Here is a 27,939-nt window from a genome sequence, read left to right on the forward strand (position 1 = left end):
GGAGCAGCAGACAGAGGGAGACGACTGAAAATCCTCTCCTTCCTACTGTGTGCCTTCAGGCACAGACAGAGCTGGGTATTCTCATTTCTCCAGTCAGCAGCTTGGTTTGTGCTGACCTCCTAAATATTCAGCTCATTATACAGTGCAACGTATAAATAAAACAGAAGCAGGCAGCAATATTCTCCAGGAGCATATAATCGGCTTCCTTTCCTTTTTAATTATACAGGATTTGTCTTCATGTGTCAGGCTAGCCTGTGAACTAATTTATTATTTTAACGAATTAAAGTCTGATCTTTGTGCAGCAAGGTGCTCCTGTACAGCTGCATGTGCACACCTGATTTTGGAGAGGGGTAGAGGATGAAGAGCATCTTCTGGACTGGGAAGTCAAGGGAGTCAGTAGCTGTGTGTTGCTTCTAGAGGTCAGCAGTGTGAACCTTGGGGTTAGGAGAGACAGATAGAGAAGTGGAAGCTCTGTTCTTGCAGCTCTACTGCATGTTGCCAAAGACTGGAAGAAGAGGTGACTTCTTAGTTTGGTTTTGGCAAAGGCAAAGCAAGCACCAATCCCATCTGTGAACCCTCATGCATAGTGCGGGATGCAATGGATAAGAGCACAGGGGAACTATCGGGTTTTTGCTCTTTGAAGGGAGAGATATGAGAGACACTCTTATGGGACACTCCTTCTGGGCACTGAGTAAGTGAAGGTCTAGTGGAGAATGGGGAAATACAGGAGATAGAACGTTCATAACTGAATGAAAACGGGACAAGAAAAGATTACTTTCTTCCATCAAGACCAGAAGTTTGTGCCTGCTAGAAGGTTTAGGAGAGAAGAGTGGAGAAAGGCAAATGCATTCTTCTTTATCATCACAGAGAGGCAGAACATTCTGTTTCCATCATGTTGGAAATTACAGAGGTCTCCACAGGGTGGTCTGGGGTGTGCAGTGCTGGCCAGAAGTATGCATTGTCTCTGCCCCATGGAAGCAAGAAGATGCCAGACAAGGAGCACTGTTCACGTGTGAAGCTCAGGACCAGGCTGTCTGCAGGACATGGGATATGTTTTAACCTGGCACCACTGCTGGTACTGCAAGTGCTGGTTAATGAGCATGGGATGAAACCTTTCTCCCTAGCAAAGCCCTGGAAACAAAATCTGGCCTTTCATCAAAGAAATGAATCTGTCATCTTTATCTCCCTGTGACTTAGAGTCTCCTGATTTGCAAATAAATTCCCCGTGTTGGTGTCAGCCCTAGCCATCCATTTAAAATTAAGGCTTTGGTGCCCTTACTGGAAACTGCATCAATAATCCTCTGGCAGCTCTTTGTGCCCTCATATTCAACTGGCGAGTTTAGCAGATACATGTCTCTGAAGGGTGTTTTGGAACCCTGTGTATCATTTATTGAGGATACAGATGGAAAATGCACAAAGTGCTGGTCCTAGCTGTGATCTATTTAAACGTGGTCCAGCTGCCTCAGCTCTGGGATGGCTCCTTGTGCTGTATTGCTGGCCAGCAGTGTATGCTAAGCCCAGATGAGCACGGGGGCACTGAGATGAGGGATTGGAAATCCAGGTCAAGACCCAGAACAGGAATATTTCCATCCAGGCAGTGCTTACAGACCTAAGTTCTCAAAGGCCAAGTCCTCTGCTATGGCCATTTTCCAGCAAGGGTAATGACAGCATGGCCCTGGCTTCAGGGCCACGGGTAAGTGGGACACTTACTGGAAGGTCCTCAGGGACTCGTGCTCCTGCTGAGCCAGCAGAAAGGAGGCAATGCTCTGTCTTTTGAAGACAGAGCTGTGTGTGTGTGTGAGACCGTGTACAGACAGGAAAAGGTCAGTTGCAGCAAGCTCGGTGATGAATGATCAGAGATCCTCTAGGGACCCAAGTCAGAGGACAGACTTTGCTAGAAAAATGCTTTGTCTTAATTAGGTATCGGTAGTAATATTTGATCTGATATTTCATTGTATTCCTTCCCCCAGCAAGTGGGGCCTGAATGGTCTCAGCTCTGCTGAGAGATACTGAATCACCTCCAAGTGAGGGGAGGTCCCTGGCCCTGCTCTGCATCCCCACCTGAGGCAGCCCTTCAGGGCCTACCCCACAGAGTTGCCACCAAGGTGCACCTGTGCCCAGGTACTTCTGCAAGTGTCACAGCCCTCAAACAAAGGAGCTGGAGCTGAAGTCTCCACGGGCCAGAAGATTGTGAAGGGCAGTTGACAGCCCGGGCCCAGAGCTGCCTCCCTTTCCAGCACGTTTTTGGTGTCAGCACAAGGCCGATGAAGAAGGCCCTGAGCCAAAGAGGCGCTTAAGCAAGTGCTTAACAGTTAAGCGTTTAAACGGTGACTTCTGTGGGCTCACACAAATGCCTGGAGTTGGCTAACTTTGTACTGAAGTGCTTGGATGGCTTAAAGGAGGGTAAGCAGAAGGAGGGGTGGGTCCTGTGCTGGTCCCCCAGCTGCTGCACAGTACCTGGAGCACCCCAGAATGGCACTGTGGGCACGGAGCCCGGTCCCAGGGGACACGCAGCCCACTTTTGGGACCACCACATGAGGCAAAGAGTGTGTCCTTGTAGCTGTGCCTGTCCCTCAGTTTTGGTACTGCAGGTTGGTTGGGATGGGGCTGTCAGGATGCGTAGCACAGAAAAAATATACCCCGAAGTGTGACTTGCACCTTGATGCTCAGCTTTTTCAAGTGCCCCGTGTGCAGTCCCACCCTGCATTTGAGCAAGTTCCATTGGGATGTTTGGGGAGGTGGGGAAGGGGATGGAGACAGAGTGAAGGCCTGCTGCTTTCCCGTGCTGGGGCTGCTGTCCCTCTTAGTGCCTGCTCGGGCACCAGGGCAGAGGGAGGGATGAGTCCTACTCTGTTTGAAGTGTTATATATAATCCCTTCAGATGGCATTAGCGCCTTGGACAGAAGCAGCCCTATAATCAAGCCTTCCGCTCGCAGGGGCCCAGCGCTTTGGCATGATGTTTAAATCTCATTTGTGTAATGCCTGGCTGCAATTCCTGCCGAAGGATTACCCTCTTTCTTTAGTGTCCCTGAGTGGCAGCGCACAAAGAGCTCAAACTGCTGTGGACCAGAGTGACATGCCTCAGGACATCGGGGTCCCTAGAGGCTGCTTGTGCCAAATGGAGAGGAGTTTTCCCTTGTTTACTGGAGCTTCTGCTAGGCTGATGTATTTTTATATTTCTCCTGTCCTCCTTTTTATTAATGTCCAAGTCCCAGGAAAGGCACGGCGGTGCTCAGAGATGAACGCTTGGTTAGGGATTAGGGAGACATGATCCTATGTAAGGAAGAGAGAGGGGAGGCCTCATGGCAGCTGCAGCTCCTCACAGGGAGCAAGGCTCTCTGCTGATGGGCTGAGGTTTATGACTGTGTCCCGGTGAGATTACATGCCTTGTTTTTGTTAGGCTCCCAGCTCTCCAAGTGATGGAGCCAGACCCCAGGAGGGAGAGCAGGCACAGGATGCCCTTGCGAAACCCTGTGCACTGTGCCTGTCTTGCTTGTGAGAGTCTAAATGAAGCCGAAACAAAAACAACTTTTATTTTAGCAAAGGCTTATGTTCTCTATTTTAAGCTGGTAAACACTGCAATGGTGTGAATCAGGAGCCACTTTTAGTTCCTGCTGCCCACTGCCTTTCCTCCTTGGCACCTACCTGGGCTGGATGAAGTGCCTTCCCTGCTCTCCCAGCTGCTTTCAGCTCAGGGAATAATCTATTTAGTGATTTTTAGTGGATGATTCTTTTTTTCCATATGTATTTCATTAGGAACTCTCCAAGCTCCCTGCTCAGGACAGAGCAGTTCATGTTGCAAACCTTCAGCCCATGTCTGGGGGCAGAACTGTCCTGGGGGATGCCTCATGCCCTCAGCAGCCAGGGATGCTTGTTCCTTCTTCCTGCTTCAGTGATCCCTGCTCTACTGTAATCACACAGTTATTATGCCATTAATATGTCATATTTGTGGAAATCCACATAAACAAAGCATTAACGGTTGCCAGAAGATTGTATTCTTAGCTGCTAATGACCTGCTATTCTGCCACAGCACAGCACTACTCCCCTTTCTTTTCTTTCCGATCCATGATTTAAGCAGCAGATGGCAAAATACACCTTTGCACCTTGTGATCATCACAGTGCTTTCGCAGTGGAAAGCCACCCCTGTGCTTGGTCTTGGTTTGTTGTTTGACCTGATATTTGCTGTTGTTGGGATTTGGGGGTGTTTTTGACAGGCTGCGAAAGGAGGGGGTTCTCCCCAAGCCTGCATTCTTGCTTGGGAGCATCCCTGCCACATGATGGGATGCAGTAGATGCTCTCTGCAGTGGGTAAGAAAATGTAACAGAGGCATTGCAGGGTGCAGTGTGGAGGAGGGGGTGAGCTTCCTGCACTTGTGTCCAGAGCTACTCATTTTTTGGATATCTCTTTCCACTTTCCTGTGGATTCATTCAGTCTCTCAAACTCTTTAAGCGTTGACTGTTTCCTATAATTAATACTAGCCATTAAACTGCAGTGCTAAAAGAGAAATTACCTAATTCCAAGGAAAAACAATGAAAATTTATTACTTGTACATGAGAGAAAATGAATATGAAGCTTAGGGAGAGGAACTCTGTGGAAGATAGAAAGGCAAGAAGAGTATTGACTTAATTCTTTTCTAGTGCAGGGTAATTCGGCTTCTAAAGTGAGTTAGATCACAATAAATTAAATTTAGACTTCTGCACATCAGTTAAGTAATTCCTAAGACAGGACTCTACAGCAAGGAAGAGGTGAGAATACGTGGGGGAAATACTACAAATAAGACATCATGCAGCGACCCAGAGCTGATGTTCTGTCTCTAGGTGGGTGAAGCAGATAAATCAGAGTGGGCTGGGGAGTTTCAGGAGGAAATGTTGCAGGGGTAGTGGGTGTTCACCACAGAGATGCTCATCGTGTGCGGCTGGGCTGGGCATAGCCAGCAAACAACATTTTCCTGATCCACAGCAGCCTTCCCACTTGAGCTCGTTGGAGCCTTTCCTGACTGGTGTGTGTCCAGCTGCTCTGAGCCTATTGAGTTTAACTGACATTTAACAGAGACATCTAACAGCCTGAAGTGCTCTGCGACCACTTTTAAAATCCATTTCTCATATCAAGTTTGATTTCTTTTTTTTTTTTTTTAAAAAAAAAAAAACCCTAGTTGTGCTTTTCTTCCTAGCATTAAAATTTAGGTGGCAGTTGTTTTAACAGAGCGAGTCCCCCCAGACACATCATGAAATCTTTATAAGCTTGAGGGCTTTGGTGGACCTGTGATGCAATCGGCTCGCTTTTCCCTCATCTTTTACTGCAGCAGTAAATCATGTTTTGCAAGATGCCTTAGAAAAAACAACAACAATGTTTATCACCCCGTCTCCATCGGTCCTCCCGAAAACCTGCAGATGGTTTACGTGAGTTCCTCTGCTCGTAAACCTGCTGGGCTGAGGTGATCTTTTTAATAACTCTCTCCCAGTCTTGGTTAGCTTTCTCCCAGTCCAGCTGGTGGTTCAGGGCTTTCTTTGTGTCTTTCAGCAGGATAAATTCTGGAAGAACTCCAAATACAGCTGTGAGGTCAAGCTGTAGGGGAATAACTACTCCATGCCTACAAGGCCCCGTAGCCCTGGCTCTACCAGCACCGTGGGGAGAGTCCCTTGAAGCAGGGTGCTTGTTGGGTACCGTGCTCTGGGGATGCCCTGCAGTGGTGCTGGTGGTTGGCTGGTGAGAAGCAGTTGGGGCTCCCTCCTCCCCATCCTGTTAACACAGCGAGCATGCTGTCGCATGTGAGTAAAATCAATTACAGGATAAAAATCATACGTCTCAAAAGCTTCATTTTCACTATTAGCTGGCAAAATCGGCTTTGAGATGGTGTTAACAGAAGCAAAAAAAAAAGAAGGGGGGGGGGGGTGAAAAGGAATAAAGATCAATTATCGGATAAGATCACAATTTTCTTAGGGGCTGAGACATCTGTAAATGTTTGAATCTCCCTGCATTACGTGTCGAGATCAAAGAGCCTGTGCTGCTGGAATGATGTGATCTTATCAGCGCTGCCTTGCGCTCGCCGGCCTGCTGCCGAAAAAGCATCTCTGTCCCTTTTGCTTGGCACCCTGGGAGGGGATGGCGTGGCAGGGCTGAACCACTCGGCAGGTCTTTGTGTTTGTCTGCGTTTCAAGAGACGGTGCTACTGGAGAGCGGGTCCGAGCAGAGGTGGGGGTGTGTTTGGTTAGAAATTAACCATTTCAAACTCAAACGACCACATTCTCTTTAACGTGTCGCTACGAGACCGTAGGGAAAAGGAAAACAAGAGAAGAAACAAACAAAAAAGAACCACAAAAAGCAAAGACTTAACTAGGTTCTCTGTTAGCATCTGCCAGCAACGCCTGGCTCGGGGCTGCCCAACCTCTGGAGCGGGGCCGGGTGCTCCTTCCTGTCTCTAATGGGGCTGACTTTGTGCGCGCAGGGCTCGGAGGCGGACTGGGACGACCTGTGGGATCAGTTTGAAGAGCGGAGATACCTGAGCGCTCGGAAGTGGAAGGGCGGAGAGGACCCGTACCGGCTCCATGCCTTTAACCAGCGGGAGAGCGAGAGGATGCCCAGTGACCGTGCCGTCCGCGACACCCGCCACCACAGGTTCTGCCCACACCGCCCTCCCTCCCCTGGGACGCCAGGCACTGCGGGGGGACCACAGCTCTGCTGGGGGGGTTTAGGGCAGGGGCACGGAGAGGTGTGTCCAGCAAGGAGACACACTTGCCCCAGTGGCTTGCTGATTTCTTTTTCTTTTTTCTTGTTCAATTCTTATGCATCCAAACACAGGGATAGGATGAGAGGTAATGGCCTTAGGTTGCATAGAGAAGATCCACGTTGAATATTAGGAAAAAAATCTCTTCTTAGAAAAGAGCAGTGAGGCAGTGGCACAGGCTGCACAGGGAGGTGGTGGAGTCACCATCCCTGGTGGTGTTCAAGAACGTTGGAGATGTGGCACTGAGGGACGTGGTTATTGGGTGATATTGGTGGTAGGTGGATGGTTGAAGTAGGTGATATTAGAGGTCTTTTCCAACCATAATAACTCTATGATTCTGTGATTTAAGGGAACTACTGGGCACCCTAGGGTTCACTGAGAAATCAGGAGAAGTGGCAACAGTAATATTATTCATTCTTCTCTATTTTCCTCCTCTCCTTCAAGAAACCTTGTTATATGGGTGGATAGTAGTGTTCTACTTCCTTGATTTGAGGATGTTAGAGGGGGATCTGGGCTTTTTGACTGGGTTTCATTCTGGCTGGGTGGTATTCTTAAGATCAAATCTTTCACTTTATTTGATTTATTGTCAGGTGTGGTAATCCTGAATCTATCAATTAAAAACACTACTTTTTGTGTAAATGCATTATTCCAAGATCATAAGGAGAGCAAGAAAAAAACCTTTTTTTCTCTCCAGAAAAGCAGGAATAAGTTTGTGTGATATATAGCTGCAGCAATGGGTGTGCAGGAGCACATCACTGTGATGGACATAATCTTTGCTGGTGCTGGGAACTCTTGTCTTGTGAAGGGGGCTCTTAGATGGTGCAGATGGATGAGGCAGCTGGTCGGCAGCTATTTTGCTATACAGAGGGAGGAGTTCATGGGGGGCTGTAGGAGTCTATTGCAGAGTGAACAGGAGAGATAAGAACTTGCTGGGTTACTTCTTTTAGCAGCTCCAGCATCATGGCGGTCAAAAATGTCCTTTGGCACCCAAAGAGTCTCCTCAGCACTTTGGCTGAAATACTGAAATGACAGCTCTCCATCCCTATAGTAGTCAATGGTGCTTATTTATTTATTTATTAGTACTATTGATTTTCCTAGCCCTTTTTCATAGTAACGAGCAGGAGCTCCTTTCTCCAGGATGGGGCTAACAGCCTTGATGGACACCTATTAGAGTAGATCAGAGAGTGAGCGTGCTATTCCTGGAGAGAATTAACCCCAAGGTTATTAACCATCTGCCCTACTAAGAAATAAGGTAGACTCAGATGCCCCCTGGCTGCACCCCAGCTGTGGTGGCAGCCACCTTGTTCCTGGGCATGGGGAAAGAAAAGTTAAGGAAGAAGCGAGGGCACAGCATGTAGGAGGGGCTGGTGCTAATTGCGTTTGCTTCCAGTTTCCTTAATGCAGTAATTGGATTCTGATGTATTGAATACATCTGAGCGGTGCTGTAGATGTTGCACGATTAGTGAAGGGGCAGAGAGCAGCCATGGAGGAAACAGGAGATCTGGAAGAGGTGCTGAAGAGGCTGATGGAGGAGGGGGGAAAGGGTCCTGGCCTGGAGAAAGAGGAAAGTGCAGAGTTCAAAACATCCTGCATAGAAGGAAATGTTTACTCATAATGCAGGTGCTTGAGGAGCTGTTGCAGCTGTTGCTCCAGCTGTTCCCGAGGGAAACTGCATCCCACAGTGTGCCCTGCTCCAGTGCATCGCTGTGCGAAGAGCTGTGCCAAGGGGCTCCCCAGCTGCCATCCCTAAAGAAAACTCATGTGAGGGGCAGGAGGCCTTAGGGACACTTGGTCACCTCTGAAGCATGTCCTTGGTGTGAGCAGGTCTCCTACAGCCTCTCAGCCAAGTGTTGGTGCCCAGAGGAGCCTGCTCTACTCTCCCACCAGGTTTTCAGGTTTTCCCTTAATTGCATTCCTGGTTATGCACCAAGCAAGCTCTTGGACTGCATGAAGGGATGCCTTTCCCAAGGAAAGGGCAGTGCAGCATCCTGTGATGATTATCCCATCCCCACCAAGAGTCAAGACTAAGAAATTCCCACGCTCACAGCACCAGCATGGGCCCAGGTGCAGGTGGCGTGTCCAAGCTGTACATGTGCATTACTTGTTGCTGGGATAGGTGTTGATCTCTTTAGCTGCTGTGGTCACAGACTGCTTGGGATACCTCGCTGCCACTTCCTACCTTTAGCAGCAGATGAACTACCATCATATAATTATAGAATGACTTGGGTTGGAAGAGACCCTAAGGCCCCCCCAGCTGTAACCAGGGGTGCCCTCTACCAGCTCAGGCTGCCCAAGACCCATCCAACCTGGCTTTGGGTACCTCCAAGGATGGGTCACCCACAACTCTGGGCAGCAGTGCCAGGGCCTCACCAACCTCTGAGTATCGTGCATGCATACATAGGAAGCATATCTTAGGTTTTCAGCATGGCTCAGTAGTTTTGGAAGTTGACAGGGAGTGTGCCTTGCCCTGAGCCAGAAGAACTATCCTGTGCAGGAATTTCTGCTCACCGGTGAGGGTGAAGCAGATAGATAAAACTAGGGACAAGATCAACAGGTGCTGCAGCAATGTCTGGAGATGTAAGAACTTCCAGCAGACTTTGCTAGCAACTGCAATGTGTTTAACTATGCAAAGGATGTCAGCCAGCATCAGGCAATAAAACAGGCATGCCTGTTTTATTCTGTTCCCCCTGCTTCTACTTCTACAGCTCTGATACAAGTTCTGTAGTGTTGTCTCGAGCTGGCAGAGCATGGAGGACAAAGACAGAGCCCTGCTCGATCCTGGCACAAGGCAATAATCCTCTGAATTTCTGAAGCTGCCCGAGTCCCAAGTGTTTTATGAGAAGCCGTATCTTCCCAGCTGAACTTGAATTTTACAACTGCTGGAGGGGTTGCATTTGTGTGCATATGTGCATGTCTGAGAGAAGGCAAGCAGCTGCTCAAATCAAGTTGTGGTTGAGAAGAAAGCCTTGCAGGCATGCAGGTTTGGTGATCGGACATTGCATCATCTGCTGACATGGAGTGTGTTCTTACAGCCATAAACTTGATCACATGGACTTGCCCCCCATAAAACTCTTACCTTGCATTCTACCCTATTCACTTTGCTGGTGACAACACATGCCGTAAGATTTTCTTGTTTTTGATGACGTGGTCTTTGATTTAATGTTTTTAAGATCTCCTTGCACTTCTCACATTGCCTTGTCTTCCTCCGACCTTGTTGCCCGCTAGACCAAAACCATGTTGAGATGACCCAGCATTTTCTTTGATTCTCATCAGTTAGAAGTGCCGTTCCCCATGCAGGGTTATAGATGTGTCTTGTCTTCTCAGCCCCAGAAGATGAACATAATGCCTCTGTGTTTCTTGCTTGGCTTGTTTTAGAACTCAGATAAAGACCCATGCTGTGCCTTTGCACCTGCATTTCCTGGCTGACAGAATAGAGGTGGGGTTGTACTCCGCTCCGCTGTCCTCATTGGTACCTGAACACGAGACCTGACAAGCAGCTGAGTAGCTAGGTTGTGCCTGAAGCTCTCCAACACTGATCTGGACGTGGCTGGATGCAAAGGGCTATGGCTGTCTTCCTGCTTTTGCGGTTATTTATTAGCTATCGCTTATGATGTCCAAAGCCAGAACACTGAGAATATTGAGATTTGCAGTTGTTGGCAGCTAAGCAAAGAGGGCAGCACAGGCCTTCCTTGCTATTAATCAGAAATAAGCACTTCATAAAATCATAAAATAATTCCGCTTGGAAGAAACCGCAGATCAGCCTCCTGGCTATGAAATCGGACCAGGTTTCTTTGCTGTTGCAGAAACCACTGTGACCTCAAGGTCTCCTGCCCGTCGTGTGGATCAGTGTTTTGCAACACGATTTAAAAGCCTTGATTGCAGCGCATGTAATTTGTAGCTGCCTCTGATTTGTGTAACAGGCTTTGAAGTTGCTCGAGTAGCCATCCTTACATTACCCACGTCTGTCCTATCATGCAGACGCTGCAGTCACTCACAGTCAGTGCATTTCAATGAGAGGAGGAGGTGGTACACATCAAAGCACTCTTGCTAAAGCTTCCTGTCCTCGCTGCCTGCCATGCAGTGACTGCACTGCACCGCAACAACTGCCCGGGCTCTGCTGCAGATGAGGCTTGAGAAAACTCAACGTACACAATGCCCTCATCTCCACTCTGTGATGCTGCCTGAAAAGGGGGAAAATATTAATTTTAGCTAAATTTCCCATTCTCTTGCTTCCGCTGGATGTGGCCTGGAGGTGCTCTGCAGAAGGGAAGCATTTTGTGAGCAGCATCCCTAAACAGCATCCTGGGCTTAATCACCTTTGAGACGGTTGTAATCTAGGCGAGCCCCACTGGCATCACAGGGAGATTATTCAGTTTCACACTGGTATCAAAGAGATCAAAACCTGCTCATGGACGTGCAGGCTTCCTGAAAACACTTTTATGTTGGTATAGCAAAATTACTCAGCATCAAGCCTTGAGTGAAGTGCTTTGAAATACTGGAGGTTAAAGACTTAGCTTCTGCTGCTGTCTCACCCAGGTGTCGGAACACCTGGTGGGTTTCCCTGGGGACCTGTGGGCTGTGATTTGGGCTGGAAGCACACAGTCCTGGCCAACAGCTGGTTGTGCGTCCAGGCTCTCATCTTGGGAATGGCTGTGGCCTCACCAGTGTGTGTGACAGATAAGGGACAGGGTTGGTTGTGAATCGATCACAGATACTGTAGGGAAATGGCAAACGTTGATGATTATTCTGCAGTCGTGGATTTGGAGTCCTATTTCTCCCCTTCTTTTTTTTTTTTTTATCCTGAGTGGAAAGGATGAGGGTGACCCTTGTGAAGGAGATCCGGAGTGAGATAGGCTGTGTAAGGAGCTGATGGAAACATATAGGTGAATGTTCTGAACGCATGAGGATGTGTCACTTAAGGGGCTGTTACTCATTTCTTCTGGAGGGCAAAGCTAGTCATATCTGAAAGTACAGGAGAGAGCTGTGCTGGGAGAGTGAGTTATGGCGCCTGTCTGTACAGCAAGGAGAAACTGCTCCTGAGCTGTGTGTTCTTGGCTAAAAGCTGTCTGTAGGGCGTGGGGGATCAGCAGAGCCTGCCAGACCGCAGTGTCCTGCAGACCCCTGCTTACAGAGCCCAGATCCTGGCAGAGAGGTGATTGTGGGCTGACCCAGCCAGCACTGGGGTAGAACAATAGATTTCCTATCTCTATGCCGTATGTCCACCCAAGTTGTCCCTTGCGCCAGCCCTGCATTGCTTCATTGGATACGAAGAGCATCAGCATGGGACAGGCATCCTCCTGAGAAGAGTAAAGGGGGGCACCTTTGGTTTATTTGGACTAGTATTTTGTTTGCCAACAACTGCTGAGAAAAACAGATGAAATCAGCTTCTGCCCCTTCCCCAAGTGACAGATTTTCTTCACCTAAGTTATTCGGGTTTTATTTCCCCATGAGACAGCTTTGATTTTGCTTTGGGAATTCCATACTCTCCCCCACCACTATGATATTTTGCCAAGAAAATGTGCACAAAGTACTTCTGGGTCGATCGAAAGCAATTCTTCCTTTGCTCTTTTCCAATTTCTCCATTCACTCAAGAAGGGTAAAGAATAAAAGAAAGAAGTTTGCATCCCTGATCAGTTCTTAGCAGCCTTGTGGGGAGATGATGTGCACTGAATCCTTTGATGAGGACAGCTGGGCATGCAGCAGATTGGGGGTTTCTTTGTTGTGCAGATGTTGGGGAGCAAGGAGGCTGCCCCAGCGCAACCCCAGCTGTGGTGCCCGCAGACAAAGTGCTGGAGGTGGTGCTGCAAGGCTCTTGGTTGAATCCCAGTGCCTCAATTGAAAGCGCTCCCTGTCACTAAGGGCACAGACTAGGAAGAGCAGAAGATGTACAGCCTTTGAAGCAGAGTTTTTCCCATGTTAATATTCCCCTGCGAGTTAGTGTTGAAAAGCAGCTGTTGCTTAGATGTGCTGTCAGCCCAAACTTGAGGTAGTGGCCATCCATCCATCAGTGCCACATGTCTCTCCAGCCTCTTATCTCTCACTCAGGCCCTCAGGAAATGGATGAGCTGGTACTGCCAAGGCTAATTATTCCTCCAGACAGAAGACGTGATAAAATATTAACCTTTTTCAACAACAGAGCCCCACTTAATTAGATCCACTTCTGTGACACATTCACCTGGAGATAAAAGCTCATCTCCAGGAATCTGGCTGTGTGCAGTGATCTCTCTGTGTGTCATGATGGGAGGTGGGTGGCAGGAGGATGAAGACAGCTGGGAATTTAATAAAAGCCATTGACCTGCCAGTCGCCGTGCCCTGAGGAAGAACCACTCCATTTTGATGTGAGGATGTGAGCAGCAGATAGACACAAGTGCCACTGCTTTCATCCAAGACACTGAAGCTCGGCATGGAGGCAGAGCAGGGGCTGGTAGGAGCTGTTCAGCTCACCTTTCCTGGGTTATGGCTGCGTTGTCAGCTTGGGGACTATGCCAGTGAACAGGAGTTGGCCAAGTTGGCTGAGTAACCGTGTTCGACTTGGTTGATTCTTAAAGAAAAATTAAAAATAGGAGTTAGCAATTTCAGGCTAAACCAAAAGTGAAGTTCTTAGGGAATCTGAAAGTAAAAATACAGGAAGATGTAAGGCCTAACTGATCTGTTTTTCTCACCATGCAAGAGAAATCATTTGGATCTCAAATGTTTTTGACGCTCTTAGTCATCTAAAAATGACAGGCTGTATTTAAAGGCAAGCGATTTCTAAAATCAGATAAAAAGAATGTGTTGGACTTCTAGGGAACAAATGATGTGGTGGAGCAGAAGTAATGCTGCGGCGCGTGCTGGGTCCCCAGCATCTGCAGGAGACGTTGGTGGGAAAGCAAAGCACAGCCGTGCTGCACTGGGGAGGGCTGGGAGTCCCTGGGGACCTCTTAGGGGCAGGAGGTGGTGGTGGCTTATGGGGAGTCCCAGTGGGTGGGTTTTCAAGCACCCCCATTTTCTCCAGGTGCCCTGACACCCATTCCTCCATGGAGGCATCGTGTCTTCTCTTTGACCTCCAGAAGCCTCCATCCTTATGAGGCAGAGAGAAGATCCTATATTTTTGGAGGGAAGAGAAAGCATGCCCTAAACCATAGCAGGGCCCACAGATGATTTCAGAGGATGGATATTGCTTCATCACCAAGTGCTTTGGTGCTCCCAGGGTGCCATTGATCATTCCCTGCTAGAGCCTCCTTCTTCCTTTGACTGCTATAACGTATTGACTACTTGTCTTATAATTATTATGTGCCATTGATTACTTTGATAGCTTGCTCTGAGCAATTCTGACAGAATAAAGTTGTTTGTTTTAACTTTCATGCTTGTCGCAGTGTTTCTATTGACCCGATATGTTTACCTAGACTGAAATCGAAGTTGGGTATTAGCAAGCAATGGAACTAATTCTCTGAGGTTGGCTACGGTTGATAGTTCAGGCTATGAGACTTCAAGTAAAGTCTTTTTTTTTCTTTTTTTTTTTTCCCCAGCTAACCAGAACTATAAAGTGCTACTCCATCAACTGCATTAAAAGCACCGTCATCACCAATATCTTTAGGCAATTTGGTTGTATTTGTGCTATAAGCACTGCATACTGTCTCCAAAGCCACCTCTATGCTGCGATAGCTCAGGAACACTGCAGTCAAGAACACATACTGGAGTGTTCCTGGGGTATCACAGCGTAGGGGTGGTATTGGACTTCTCCAGTTCTGGCTGAGGAGGTGTGGTGGTATCAGAGTACTTTGCTACTTGGGTTTGCTATGCGGTGCCAGGAGGTTCTGGTTGGAAGGCATTCTCCCTGATGAATTTTAGCACAAATGAAGATCATCTTACATGTAACTTGAGGTTGTCTTGGCTTGTTAAGATCTTTAGTAAAGGATTGGTGGCTTTCCAGGAAGGTGCAAGGTGCCAGATTTTGCTTTTATCTCCAACAGGTGAAATCCTCCGATGTTCCAGCAGAATGACATTAGAAATCTGGCCATTGTTTACAATTCTACTGAAAAGGAAGGGATTTATTATTTATTTATTTATTAATTTTCTCTCCCCCCCCCCACCCCCACATATATTGCTGCTGCTGCTGCTTCTTTTTTTCCCTCATTGCCTCAATTCTAAGAAGGGAAAGGTATTGTCCTGGTTTCATCTGATATAGAGTTTATTTTCTTCCTGGTAGTTGGTACGCTGCCATGTTTTGGATTTAGGATGAGAATAATGTTGTTTTACTTGTTGCTGAGCAGTGCTTGCAATAAGTCAGGGACTTCTCAGCTTCTTGTGCTACCTTGCCAGCAAGGGGGCTTGGGGTGCACAAGGAGCTGGAAGGGGACAGAACCATGACAGCTGACCCAAACTGGCTCAGGGATGTCCCATACCCTGTGGCATCATGCTGAGCAATAACATGAGGGGAGTTGGCCAGGGAGGCTGCCATTGCTCAGGGACCAGTTGGGCATCAGTCAGATACCAGTGGGAGTTGTACTGTTCATCACTTGCTTCGTTTATTCTTTCTGTTGTTATTGACTTTTGATTTTTTTTTTCCTTTTCTTGCTTTCTTATTAAGCTGTCCTTAGCTCATGAGTTGTTGCATTTCCTGTTTATTTTCCCCCATCCTGCTGCATGGGGAGGGGAGTAAGCAACTGGCTGTGTGGTGCTGAGCTGTCTGCCAGGTTAAATCACACTGAGTTGGAGAAACAATACAGGCCCTGAGTCAGTGTGGAGGGCCCAAGAATCCTGAAATATTCATGAGCTTCTTTGAAAAATCAAGATGTACAATCTTTTTTAACTTGGTTTTGAATGTAGCTATATAATTCTCTCCTTCCATTTGAGCGGATTCTTTTTATTCTCCTCCCTTTTTCCAGAGATTAAAATCCAGTGAATTTTTAATAAATTATTAATGCATCATCTTGTCTGTTTGTAGGTTCACAAGCAAGCAGCACGTCACGTGCATAGAAGGCTATTTTTTTCCTTCTTGCTTTTCTCCCTTTCTTCTGTAGCTGTTGGATTAATTCTTTTGTTGTCTGTCTTTCAGGGAAAAGAGAGAAAGGGAAGGAAGGAAGAAAACCAAAGGAGGGAGTAACTTAAGAGAAATACTAATTGTGCACCAGCTAAATATAGCATTACTGCAACTTCCAGAAGCTATGTAGGAAGATCTCCTCCTTGGCCAACCTACTGTTGAGTTGATCTCCAGTACCCTTTGGCAGTGCCTGCCTTGGAGGCAGTGTGAGTGATGGCCATTCAGGTAGCTCTGATTCTCTGCTGGTGCTAGTGGCTTGGTAGTACACCTCCCACAGAGGTTGAGGAGACCTCCATCAGTGGCTGTATCTTCTAGGTTTGGGGATTGTTCTTTATTGCCCATTTTCTAGTGTTTTTATGTTACCTTGAGCCAGGGAGGGGTGAAGTGTTGCCTTGCTTGAATGTGTTCTTCTGGGAATTTACTCTACAGCCCAATCTGGTTTGGGAAACTGGCAGTGTTTTCCTGATGGTCTTCCTTAGTATTATCCCATTATATCTAGTTAACGCATACCAAATAATTCCTTGTCAGCTCTGATGTTAACCACTACTGAATATTTATTGCAGGTTGCACTGTGCGTTCTCACCCTTGCTCAAAACTTTGTGCATCCCAAGTGGTCTGTTTGACCAGGGATTTTCAAGAAGAACCAAGAATAGTTATGGGCGTGACATGTCCTGAAGAAGGCAATGCTGACCCCTCTGTGTGAAGAGGTGTTGTGTGCACACTGAACTGTCACGTCCCATTACATACACTGTGGGTGTTGGGTGTGACTCATATATTGACTGTAATGTGAAAAGTATTGTATTTCCCATCTCTGGAGGGCATGAAGTGGTGACTGTTTGAAAGAGATGTGTTACCAAGGTGCCTTCATGTCCTACCATCCCTACAGGCGTGCTGAGCCTGGGCATGTTCAATACCAACCACGGCAAGGCAGCTGGGGCTCTCCTCCCAACTCCCAGGCCACTGTTTGCTTTCCTACACCAGGTGGATTGCTCCATCCTTCTGCAGCAATTTTGATTTTCCTCTAAGGGATCCATTTTTCACACTGGCTTGGTTGTCAAGACTCAGTTCTGTTTCTTCTGAGGTCCTGGAGAGAGGAATTACAGTGAACACACCAAGCCTACAGAGTTCTGAGCTAGTTTTCATGTTAAAAATATAATAAGAGAAAGTTCTCCTTGGCTTTATTCTCCACTGCCACTGATTTCCAGAAGGGCTCCCATCCTTTTGGTAAGGTACCAACGTATGTGTGAATGCATCTTGTTTGAGATGTCAGGTCTTTGTTCTCTGGGTTGATGTGAGAGGGTTGACGTAAGCCCCATGGCTACAACGTGGAGGCAAACCCAAACAGTCTGAGGTTCGTGCTGGCTGGACCATTCTCCCACGTGTTTTCAAGGAGAAAAGAGGGGATTGCACATTGTGTAGTTCCATCTGCTGCTCAAAACTAATTTGTAGAGAACACATTGGAAGTGGATGGCGAAGTGCCAAGGAAAAAGCAGACTCCAAATGAGGCTCGGGATGGACCAAGAAAGGCTGAGTTGTGGAGTTGGCCTCCAGTCACACCGTTACCACTGAGCTGCTTGCTCTGTGTTTCCAAGGCAGTCTCTGGTGCGTTGAGGGGCACTACGAGCCAATTTAAACACAAAATGGGTTGAAATGCCCTGGAAGTTGGTGTGTTTTCCCTCAGGAAAACCTCTAGGTATGCAGGGCTGGCTGTGCATCCAGTCTATGCGAGTGTTTGATAACTCGATCGGAAGCAGGAGGGTCAAAGCAAACAGAGAGAAATGTCTTCAGAACAATGTCTTTGAAGGTCTGCGGGGTGCTGAGGTGCCCTTATCTGTAGCACTGCCCAAGTTTGGGATTTTGCAAGAGGCCTTTGCAGCTCCTGCGATGTAACAACTTTAATTTTGAAATCATTTATTTGATTATTAATTTAATTTTCAAATTGGAATGGGAAATAAACCTTAGAAAAGTGAAACTTAACATTAAATGAAAGCTTGACTTCTTGGCTTCTGGGATAAAAGCGGAACAGTCTGTGCATGTGGATGCTCTCTCTTGGGTGGTTTGAGCCCCTCCAGCTCGAGTGCAGCTCCCACCTTGCAGGCTATTGCACATCCCTGCTAGCACTTGCAGTGCTAACACCGCTCCCCAGTCCTGCTGCAAGACTTTAAAATTCAATTTTAGACGAGGTCAGCCCGTAAGCTTCGTCACACTGCAAAGATAAGCAATGCAGTTATTACATTTTTGGGGAGGGTTATTTTGTTTTTTAAGGAACAATCTTTAAAAAAAAAGACAAAAAAACTTTCTTTGTTTCCTGAAAATGTTGTGGGTGGGGTTTTTTTTTGCTTCTTTTTTTTTTCTTGCTGGCAGTTGGGTGACCTATGAAACACAATAAGCAGCACAAAACATTTATCCAGTGACAGCCTGAGGTAGCACAGGCAGCTCTTAGCAGGTTTATTTTCATTATTACAGCAATTTTAGGGCTGCATACTGCAATTTGCACTTGCAGTGAGGTATTAAATTGAAATTACCCCAGATGTAATTGTCACACAAAATAATTCTGGACATGGTGGATTTAATGCTTTTCCAAGCTGTGGTTTTTATTACCCAAGCAAGTGCCAAAAAACCACTTAAGCTGAAATCTGCTTTCTCAGGAGCCAGAATGTGTAGCTGTTGTTAAACTGGGGGGGGGTGAGAAGCAGGAAGAGGGCCAATGGGAGGAAACAAACATCGTGTAACGCGAGGCGTGCAAGCAGCAGTGGCCATTGCCTACTCAGTAGTGGCAGTGCAATCATCCATCCCATCTTTGGGATGTTACAAGCCTCATTGAACAGAAGTTAGGGGCGAGTCGTAGAGCTGGTGACCAAACTTTGGACGTGCTCGTGTATGAAGTTTTAGTGCTTTCTGCATGCAAGAGGTCTAATTGGGCTGACTCAGCATGTACAAATCTGGAGTTTTAAAGACAAGTTGCCTTGCACAGGGAGCTCTCAGCACATTGCTACGGGCTCAGCTGGTGTGTAATATCCCCAGCTCTCCCACGGGTGGCTGATACATACCCTGTAGCATTATTTATTAGCTTCTTAACTACTGTAGTAACATACTGATGGCTTGGTATTTTCCACCCTCTTTTGCACTTCTCCTGAAATAGCTTCCCTTGTTAGCTACGCAAACTCCCCCAACTCGTGCTGGAAATGAGTGGAAGGACACACAGCTCAAAACAGCTGGGAGATAATTGTGTATAAATAGCACAGGGAGAGCGACTGGTACCGTCTGTCACCACCGCTCTGCAAAGCAAGTGAGAGCCTAGCTTGTGCACAGCACAGCCACAGCAGTTTGCTTCTTGTGATGTCAGGTTGGGAAAACTCAGCTGCAGTGCATTACTGAGCAATGCAAGGGGCCAATGAGATGAGTAGCTTAGAATCATTAAGGTTGGAAAAGGCCACTGAGGTCATCAAGTCCAACTGCCAACCCATCTCCATCATGCCCACTGTGTCCCTCAGTGCCACATCTCCATGTTTCTTGAACAGAGATGGTGACTCCACCACCTCCCTGGGCAGCCTGTGCCACTGCCTCACTGCTCTTTCTGAGAAGAATTTGTTCCTAATATCCAACCTGAACCTCCTCTGGCACAACCCGAGGCCATTATTTCTTGTCCTGTCACTGCTATGTGGGAGAAGAGGCCAACCCCCACCTCACCACAACCTCATTTCAGGTCATCGTATTGGTCAGTAAGGTATCCCCTGAGCGTCCTCTTCTCTAGACTGAACAATCCCATTCTGTCAGCTGCTCCCTGTAACGCTTGTGCTCCAGACCCTTCACCAGCTTCATTGCTCTTCTCTAGACACACTCCAGCACCTTGATGTCTTTCTTGTAGTAAGGGGCCCAAACAGAACACAGCACTCGAGGTGCAGCCTCACCAAGTACAGAGGGATGATCAAGTCCTTAGTCCTGCTGACTGCACTATTTCTGATACAGAAGGGCTTGGCCTGGTGCTGGTTAGTAATTCAGAAACATATTCTGCATCCCTGAGATGTAACTTTGATGGATGAGGGTGTTACCATATGGAGCAATGTTATCAACATTTCTCCTGCATGCAGAGTGGGCATGCTCCTTTGGGGTCCTTTGAGGATGGACACTGCATTATAATTGGATGAATGATGATTTTTTGGGAGGCTGGTGACTGTGCTAAAAGAACCGGGTAGTCATGAGAAATTTGGCTTGGTCAGGTGAAGGCAGGATTTGGAGAAGGTTTTGAGTGAAACAATAGGAAAGCAACAGCTGAGTTAGTGCGTGCTGGAGAGCCCTCTGCTCTTCTTGTGTTCATGACCTCCCACCTCAGATTTCAGCACCTGAAGGCCTTTTTCCTCTTTCCTTAGATGTACAACTCTGCACTACCGCCAGGATCTCCCTCCCACCAGCATTGTCATCACCTTCCACAACGAGGCCAGGTCTACTCTGCTGAGGACCATTCGGAGGTAAGACCTCTCTATCTCCTGAAACATAGTTGTAGATGCTTTTAGAAAGGGTGAGTAGGATGGAGCTTTCCGTGAAGAAAGGCAGAATGTGCCAGCACTCACTGCAGCAAAGTGAATAGACGCACCAGCTCTGGTCTCAAACAATTACCAAGGGAAATTAGCATGAAATTTGGTCGCTGAGAAGTAGGTTTTACAGAGAGGTGCTCGGGAAGCAAGTAGTCGTGCTTGCTTTTCAGGGTCTAGTATTGGGCACTCCTAGGGGAGAAGCAAGAGATTATTACAGAGCCTGGAAACAACAGCTTTTAAATGCAGCTGGGTACCAGTGCTTAGCCCTGAGCTGTCTCTGTTGCCTAGGGGTGGCCATCATTCTGCAAATCTCTGCTCTGGTGTTGCTGCTTGAGCTTCTCCACTGAGCCATCCAATGCCAGAAAGGCTTTACTAATTGAGAAGCTCTAATAATACACATGCAGACAAGATTTTCAAGGATGGTTTCTGTTCTCTTCTGGGTGCACTTTGGAGTGCTCTGGGAACGTGGCCATTCTTTAATTTGTCGGTTTGTTCTTGGCTGGATTTTCTATAGTGGGTAGAGGCAAGGCCTCATTTTCACTGCAGACTTTAAAAATCAGTGTTTAATCCCAGCGTGTGCCTTGCTGCAAGCTGTCTTGAGGGAAGAATGGCTAATGAAATGTGTCCATCACACCTTCTAGAGGCTTGTGTCCAGGTCTCAGCTGGTGTCTTCCTTTAAGGAAAGCTGGGATGTTCTCTGCTGTCTGCCAATAATAAATATTTTACAGCCGTATTCCATGCTCACATAGCAGAGACTTGGTTAGCAGCAAGCCATAGGCTCTAAGGTCCTGTAGATACATAGAGGTAGCTCTTGTTTGCCAAGATTTCAGCCCTGCCCTGTTCATCATCATGTCCTTAATGAGTGCTTCTAGAGAAGCAGCATCCATCCCCAGGTGGGTGCACTCCATGCCACAGGCGTTTGACAGTCCTGAAATTGAATTCCTGCATTGCTTTATGGTTTCCTGCCCAATCCCATCTCCTTCAATTCACACTTGATAACCTATCACTGCTTTCTCTGTCTAGGGTGAGTGGATCTTGGGTGTGCACAGAGCTGACGCTTCATATTGTGTACCAGCTCCTTCATCCCAAACCTTCTCTTTTACCTTTACAGTGCCCTGCTTGGGGCTTTCATCCTCCAGACTCCACCGTAACAGAGATGGCAAGGCAAAGTAAAGCACAGTCCTTTAGAGCATCTATAATGTGGAAGTGTGGGGACAGACTTTAGTCTCATCTCTCATCTCTCCCATAACTTGGCACTTGACTTTCCTGGCAATTATGATCAGGAGTGGTGCTGCCACATAAGAGATTTAGACATTATGCCTGATTTCCCCCAATCGCCATGCTGTGCTCTCATGAGCTGGTCTTTAGGAAATGGCACTTTTTTCTCCTAGTCCCCGTGGCTTGGAGGTGACCTCCCAGCAACAAGTTTTCCTGTTTTCTTTCTGGATGTAGCACTCGGGGGGTTGCAGTGATCCCTCCAGCCCTTGGTAGCAAGTCTTCCTTGTGATGTGGTTCCTGCCCTGCTCCCCTCTGGCCATGACTGTGCTTGTATTGCCATCTCTCTGCCCATGTTTGGACCCAGCTGAGAGTTCATCTGCCTCTTCATCCTCTGTGGGTTCATTTGCTGTGCCTTCTGACTGATCTGTAGAAGCAAATGCTTAGTTTAATTAGGTCTTCCAGATAACTCCATCCCATGGTGGCTGTAACAACATGGATCATTTTCCATTGGCCAGACAGAACAAACAGTATCCTCCTGATGCAGCTTCATGCCTTTTGGAACAGCTTGTGACTAAGTATCTGAAAACATTGCCAATCACTACACACAGCAGTGGTCCCCATTCTCATCACATCTCCATGGTGCACTCTTGATATAACCCAGGTGGCAGGTGAAGAACGGAGAGGTGATTTGTTGGCAGCTGGTGGGAGATTTGGGATTACATACCTGGTTTCCTGAGTGAGTTAAGTTTCCCACTCTGCTGCGGAATGAACACTGCCTATTAACCTCAGTTGCAGGAGGAAGGAATTGTGCAAAGGGTGATCATTGGGCTCCTCCAAACCAGGGCAGCAGGGAGCACTTCTCACAGGACCACGTATAAAGAGGAAGGCTGGTGCTACTCCTGTAGCTTATTTTGGGATCCCAAAAGCCCACCATGCACTGAGGCTGAGGTGCACGGTAGGTTCCATGGTTGCACTTGGCTCCTGGTAGGGATGGCAGTGCTCCAGCCCATGACGCAGAGATGGCAGCGTGCGGCCTTTGCAGCAGCCCTTACACCAGGCACATCGCAGGCGTTTGCTACACTTTGCTGATGAGCCATTTGCGTCATCCAAACTGCTGAGAAAAGCCAGCGGGCTGTGTGGAATAATGGATTAATTAAAGGTTTCGCGATCTTTTCTCTGGCCATTTGCCAGTTGGAAGAATGAGAAAAAAAACCAACAAAAGCTAAGCTAACGGTATGCCCAAGTCTCTGCAGATTATGTTGTCAGCATCTGAGAATGTGTATGCAGCTATGCTTGCTATACCTGAAAGTGCCCAGGTAGTAAGGACTGAGTAACATAACAGAGGAAAGAACTGGCCAGAGGGAAGGAGATGGTGAATAGCAAAGTGGCTCTTCATATCTGTGGAAACCGCTGCTGGGTTCTTATTGGAGCTGCTCACTTTTGGTGTGACCTCGAGCAAGCCTCTGATTTTGCAGCTGTGTTCAGTTTCACCTATGTCCAGCTCTGAGGCTCAGTGCATTAAAGATGGTGGCTCTTCAGTAGCATGGAGCAGGACTTCTTGGGTAAACCCCAGGAGGAACTAGGGGAAGAAGCAGCCATACAGGGACCCCTTTTGGGGATAATTTCTATGTCTTTTTCTCTCCACCCTTCTCCACCGAGGAGACTGATTTATTCATATATTTATTCCTCAGATTTGCAGCTGGAGACCTCAGAGCAGGAACAGGGAGGCTTCATTATTTACCTTGTGCTGACAAACCAAAGCATGTCCTTTGGCAGGCGTCCCAGTGCGAGTGCTGTGAATACCACATCCAATATTTAGATCCCTAATTAGAGGGTAGAATATTACACCTGTCACTTTCCTGGCGCTTGCAAGAAAGAAGGGCGATGCTCTGCACCACCAACACCTCACTCCTGCTCACGTGCAGATACCTTGCCTGCGTTCCAGTGCTCTCAAAACAGGGGAATAGCGGAGCCAACACCTCCTTCCTCCAACAGCATGTAGCACTGTACAGATTCTGTGCCATGACTGAAGCGAGGCTGATTAAAGGAGCAAAAACAAGCCAGGTGTTGTTCAGAAACTGTATAATTAGCACTTCGGGGTATTTTATTTATTTATTTATTTATTTATTTTTTTGCTTAAGCCCTGGACTTTTTTTTTTTTTTTTTTTAATTTGCTAATCATCTCTCACGGTGACTAAGTACACAGTGCCAAAAGCACTTTTACCTTTTGATGTTAACGTAAGAGAACTCTTGAATTTCAAAGAGCGTGGTGGGTATTTGAAAGAATAAAATGTGAGAGCTGCAGTGTAATCAAAGCTCATTATGGTTATTCTTGGTGTGATGTCTCTCTACCTCCATAATTAGTCATTTTCAGATATTGAAGCAGTTCATTTTGGTGAGCATTTCCTCTCCTTGCTCTCGTCCTGATTTTGATAATTGTGACCTTTGGTCCCTCCAGGGCTCTATTTTACTCCCCAAAGCCTTCTCTCTGTCTTTCTCCCTTCTCTTTTTATTCCCTAAGTCCCGCTGTGTTGCCATGGAGAGAATTAACAGGTTCATAGGTTAATGTCCACAAGCCACCTCTGCAAAGCAACCAGTGTTTTTGGGTGACCAAAAAAGAAAAAGAAATGCCAACTTTCCGTCAGAGAGTTTGAACTGCTCTGTGAAAACATTTTTTTATGACTCAGGATGAGATTTGCATGGGTAGCTGTTTGGAGGGGGAGTTGTTGGATCTGCTACTTGTCTCTGAGTAGACTGGAAAGGATCTGAACAAATGTTGGGGAAATTTTTCACTGAGAGAGTGGTGAGGTGCTGGAACAGGCTGCTCAAAGAGGTTGTGCGTGCCCCATCACTGGAGGTGTTCATGGCCAGGACGGATGGAGCCCTGGGCAGCCTGAGCTGGAGCATGATTTAGTGGTTGGCAACGCTGCCTGTGGCACAGCGTTGGAACTGGATGGTCTTTGAGATCCTTTCCAACCAAGCCATTCTATCATTCTATAAGATGCTGCGGAGTAGAACTGGATCTGACTGTGAAAACTTAGCGTGAAATCCTGCATGGTTACAACTGCATAATATCTGCTCAATCCACTGAAACAAAGAAAATTTCCGTACTAACTTTGCAAGATAATTCAGCAGAGAATCCCTAATGTGTTGAATAAGCTTAAGCACTAGGAGCCATGGTTTTTTTGTTTTGAGAGTGGTTTAAGAAAGAAATTACTGTGCTCTCGAGCTCCACAGAACTTAAAAGCTGTTTTGGATTGCTAGAACATGTCCATCACTGCAGCAAATGTACCTACGTTTGATTTCAAGGAGAAGAAAATCTATAAATAACAGAAGGACTTCAAAGCACTCTAATATTGTCTTGGGATTTTACCCATATAAATGCAAAAGAAAAAGAAAGTGCACACACACACGCACACACAAAAAAAAAAAGGAAGATAAAAATATAGAATAACAACAACAACAAAATCAAAGCTAAGCAAAGTTCCGTGAAGTAGAAAAGCTGGTGTTAAATTTTTAAACATGCTTTGTAGACTGTCTTTAAGAAATGCCCATAACATCAAAAACGTGAAGGATTCGGTGTCTCTGTTTTCCATTCCCTCCTGAAGAAGGTAGAAAATGTGTTGGAGAGGTGGATTTGGCTTTCCTGGAAAGCCATTTGGGGCTTGCAGATGGCTTTGGATAGATTGGCAAGGGTGGTAACGAGCCCAAAGCCCACAGAAATCAGTGAACATCAGGTCCCTTAAAGCCATGATAGATCTCTGAAACACACTCTCCAGAGCTTCCTTCAGTTGGGCTTTAGGATGGTGTCACCCCTCCGGCTCAATTGGAGAGGGTTAATCACACAGGGAAAACAAACAGAGGCCTCTGCTTGACTAACTTAAGCTGGGGTGACCCATGCTTGGAAGATGTCCTCCATGGCTGAGAAGTAAAACTGCTGTGTTCCCAGATTTTAGATGCCTGCAGTTAACTGGAGGAGATCCCACCACACCTGTGACACCTTGCATGGAGGCTGCATGAAAAATAAAAGCAGGTGGTGGTCAATGGCAAAGCCTTCAGCTGTGAAACCTGAAGCATGTGAGACCTTAGTTTTGGGCAGGGAGCCCCAAGGTGAGCTGTAGATTCCCAGACAGGATACAGTGGTGACCACCAAGCTGCAGGTGTGGTGCACAGCATTAGGGGCGCCCTCTCCAATGTATGAGGTGGCAACCTGAAGAGCAGGGTTCGTCCCAGGCTGCGCACACTCCTTGAAAGCTGTCTCTTCTGGTTCTTCTTCCATAATGGGTACCTTGGGGTAATTTTTCCAAGGCACCGCTGCAAAGTGCTCAGATCTGCAAATACAGCCCAGTGTAGTGGCTTTCACGGGCTTGTCCTTACAAGCACCACCTGCCTGTAGAGTCAGCCCTGCACTGCACTTCTGGCAGCTAAAGCTGCACAGGAGGCTGGGTGGATGCAGGCTTTGGATGTTCACGCTGCTCGCTGCCTCCCTGCTCCCACTCTCAGCAGGCTGTCTGCTGGCTTTTTTACAAGGCTGCTATTTTTTTTCCTTCAGGTTTCACCGAGTTAGGTTTCCAGGCAATCAGCACTTGTTAAATATTCCACTGAGCGTGATATTGCTCTCCTGTCTCTCCCTTACTGACTCTCAGCTGTGGTAATTTGCTGAACTCAGCTGTCACATATGGAGATTTTCTCTTTTCTTTTTAAATAACAAACCTATTAATAATAATAATTAAAACACACTTGACAGGTGAGAACAGCACACCTAACTGGATCTCTGTGCCCTACCTTTCTTTTCCCCCCCTCCAACCTTAATGTGAGAAACGTCTGAAGCGTGGGAATTAGCAGACGTGGTGGTGATGGGTTGATGGTTGGACTAAATGATCTCAGAGGTCTTTTCCAACCTTACTGATTCTATGGTTCTGTGAAAATGGTGGCTTTTCTCCTGGTCCTGAAACTGGATGAGGCTGAGAACATGTTTCCACGGTCACTGAGAGGAAAGTAGTTGTGGGCTCGGAGGTCGTCCTGCTTTTGGCTGAGATAGGATTAATTTCCTTCATAGTGGCTGGTGTGATGCCGTGTTTGAGGTTTAGGAGAAAAACAGTTTTGATACACACGGATGTTGCAGTTGTTGCTGAGCTGTGCTTGCATGCTTGCACAACATCAAGGACTTCCCGGCTTCTCCTACTGCTCTGTCAGTGAGGAGCTGGGAGGGGACAGAAATAGGACAGCTGCCCCAGACAGCCATGGGGATGTCCCGTACCATATGGCACCATGCAGCCCTTTTGATGAACGTTCTCAGGTGTCCAGTGCCATGAGACCACCGAGGTCCCTGTGGTTTCTGCCTTCTGCAGCACTCTCCGCTGGGGTCTGAAATAGGAACACAGTTTTCCAGATTTCCCAGCTTTTTGCTGGGGGTTTGGGAGTCTGAAAAGCTGGAGAAACCTGTTGATAAGAGTTTGCAGGTGGCAGTGTCTGGTATTACCAGTGTCCAGACACAGCGTTTAAGAGATTTTGGCAAGCACAGAAAGCTGTGCTTCAAGAGCTCAGCCTTAACCCTTGATAGCAGTGGGATTTTACACATGTGCAGTTCTGCTGACTTCTGTGCTGTGCTGGAGAGGGGAAGATCAGGTCCAGTCATTTTAATGATAATACAAAAAAAACCCACCTTGATATAATTAAGGGAAGGTTGAAGCTTTCAAACGCATCTTCCTGTGACTGTGCATGTGGAGGGAGCCGTGGAGCCTTCAGCTTTTCTTTTGTGGAACTGGAAGGCTACAACTCAGCTCTTATCCTCTCTGCAACCCTTGAAGCACCACCAGCTCAATGACAAGAACAATTGCCCTGCCGTGGCTGTGAGCTGTCACGATATCTTTAGCTGGGTGATTTTGTCTGTGTTGGCCTGGCTGGCATTGGGCACCATGTCATTAACCCAAGGAGAGATGTAAAGATGATGGAAAGGAAATTTGGAGCAACATGCATGTAGATGAAGCATCTTCCTCTTCTGGGCTGCTCTCTTTTGCTGACAATGGTGATAAGGGTGAATCCCATTTTTTCCCAAGCATATCAGATGCTCAGCTGTTGGATCAGACTGTGGGCAGCTGATAGCTTGGCAATGCAGGTTACTGAAGCAGAGACCAGTCTCTGGGTGTTCTCTTACATACTCTTTCTAGAAACACAAGTCTGGCCATTCTTTTGCAAAGACTGGTTCCCAAGCTTCTCTTCCCCATCTTCTGGGCTGATGAGTTGGTCAAACACTGCCACAGATTTTCTCTCTTTGTCTTTTAGTGTGATGAACCGCACCCCAGTGCACCTCATCCATGAGATCATACTGGTGGATGACTTCAGCGACGACCGTAAGTGACCCCCTGTTAGAAGGTGGGCTGCCCAGCTGAAAGAGGTTGTGTGAGGTCCGGATTTTCACTGAGAAGGGAGAGAGTTTG

The 27,939-nt window shown here is 47.1% G+C and overlaps 1 protein-coding gene and 1 non-coding gene across 7 annotated transcripts in view; both read left to right on the top strand.

The window, feature by feature from the left end:
* GALNT14 (polypeptide N-acetylgalactosaminyltransferase 14) overlaps positions 1 to 27,939 on the top strand; it is a 66,202-nt gene that overhangs the window by 16,617 nt on the left and 21,646 nt on the right. For 5 of the 6 annotated variants that reach the window (XR_005858637.2, XR_005858638.2, XM_004940178.5 and 2 more), the window contains exons 2-4: positions 6,446 to 6,615; positions 20,117 to 20,215; positions 27,785 to 27,852. Coding sequence is in view for 4 of the 6 variants with exons in the window: in XM_004940178.5 (XP_004940235.1) it covers positions 6,446 to 6,615; positions 20,117 to 20,215; positions 27,785 to 27,852 (337 nt within the window). In the remaining 2 variants the exon portion in view is untranslated. The remainder of the gene's footprint in view (positions 1 to 6,445; positions 6,616 to 20,116; positions 20,216 to 27,784; positions 27,853 to 27,939) is intronic. The other variant, XM_015278134.3, reaches the window with a different exon arrangement.
* MIR1792 (microRNA 1792) lies at positions 14,342 to 14,440 on the top strand. The gene has a single exon (NR_035293.2). It is a non-coding gene; the product is annotated as a microRNA 1792 (primary transcript).

This window comes from Gallus gallus, chromosome 3 (genome assembly GCF_016699485.2).
Source record: "Gallus gallus isolate bGalGal1 chromosome 3, bGalGal1.mat.broiler.GRCg7b, whole genome shotgun sequence".
Taxonomy (NCBI): domain Eukaryota; kingdom Metazoa; phylum Chordata; class Aves; order Galliformes; family Phasianidae; genus Gallus; species Gallus gallus.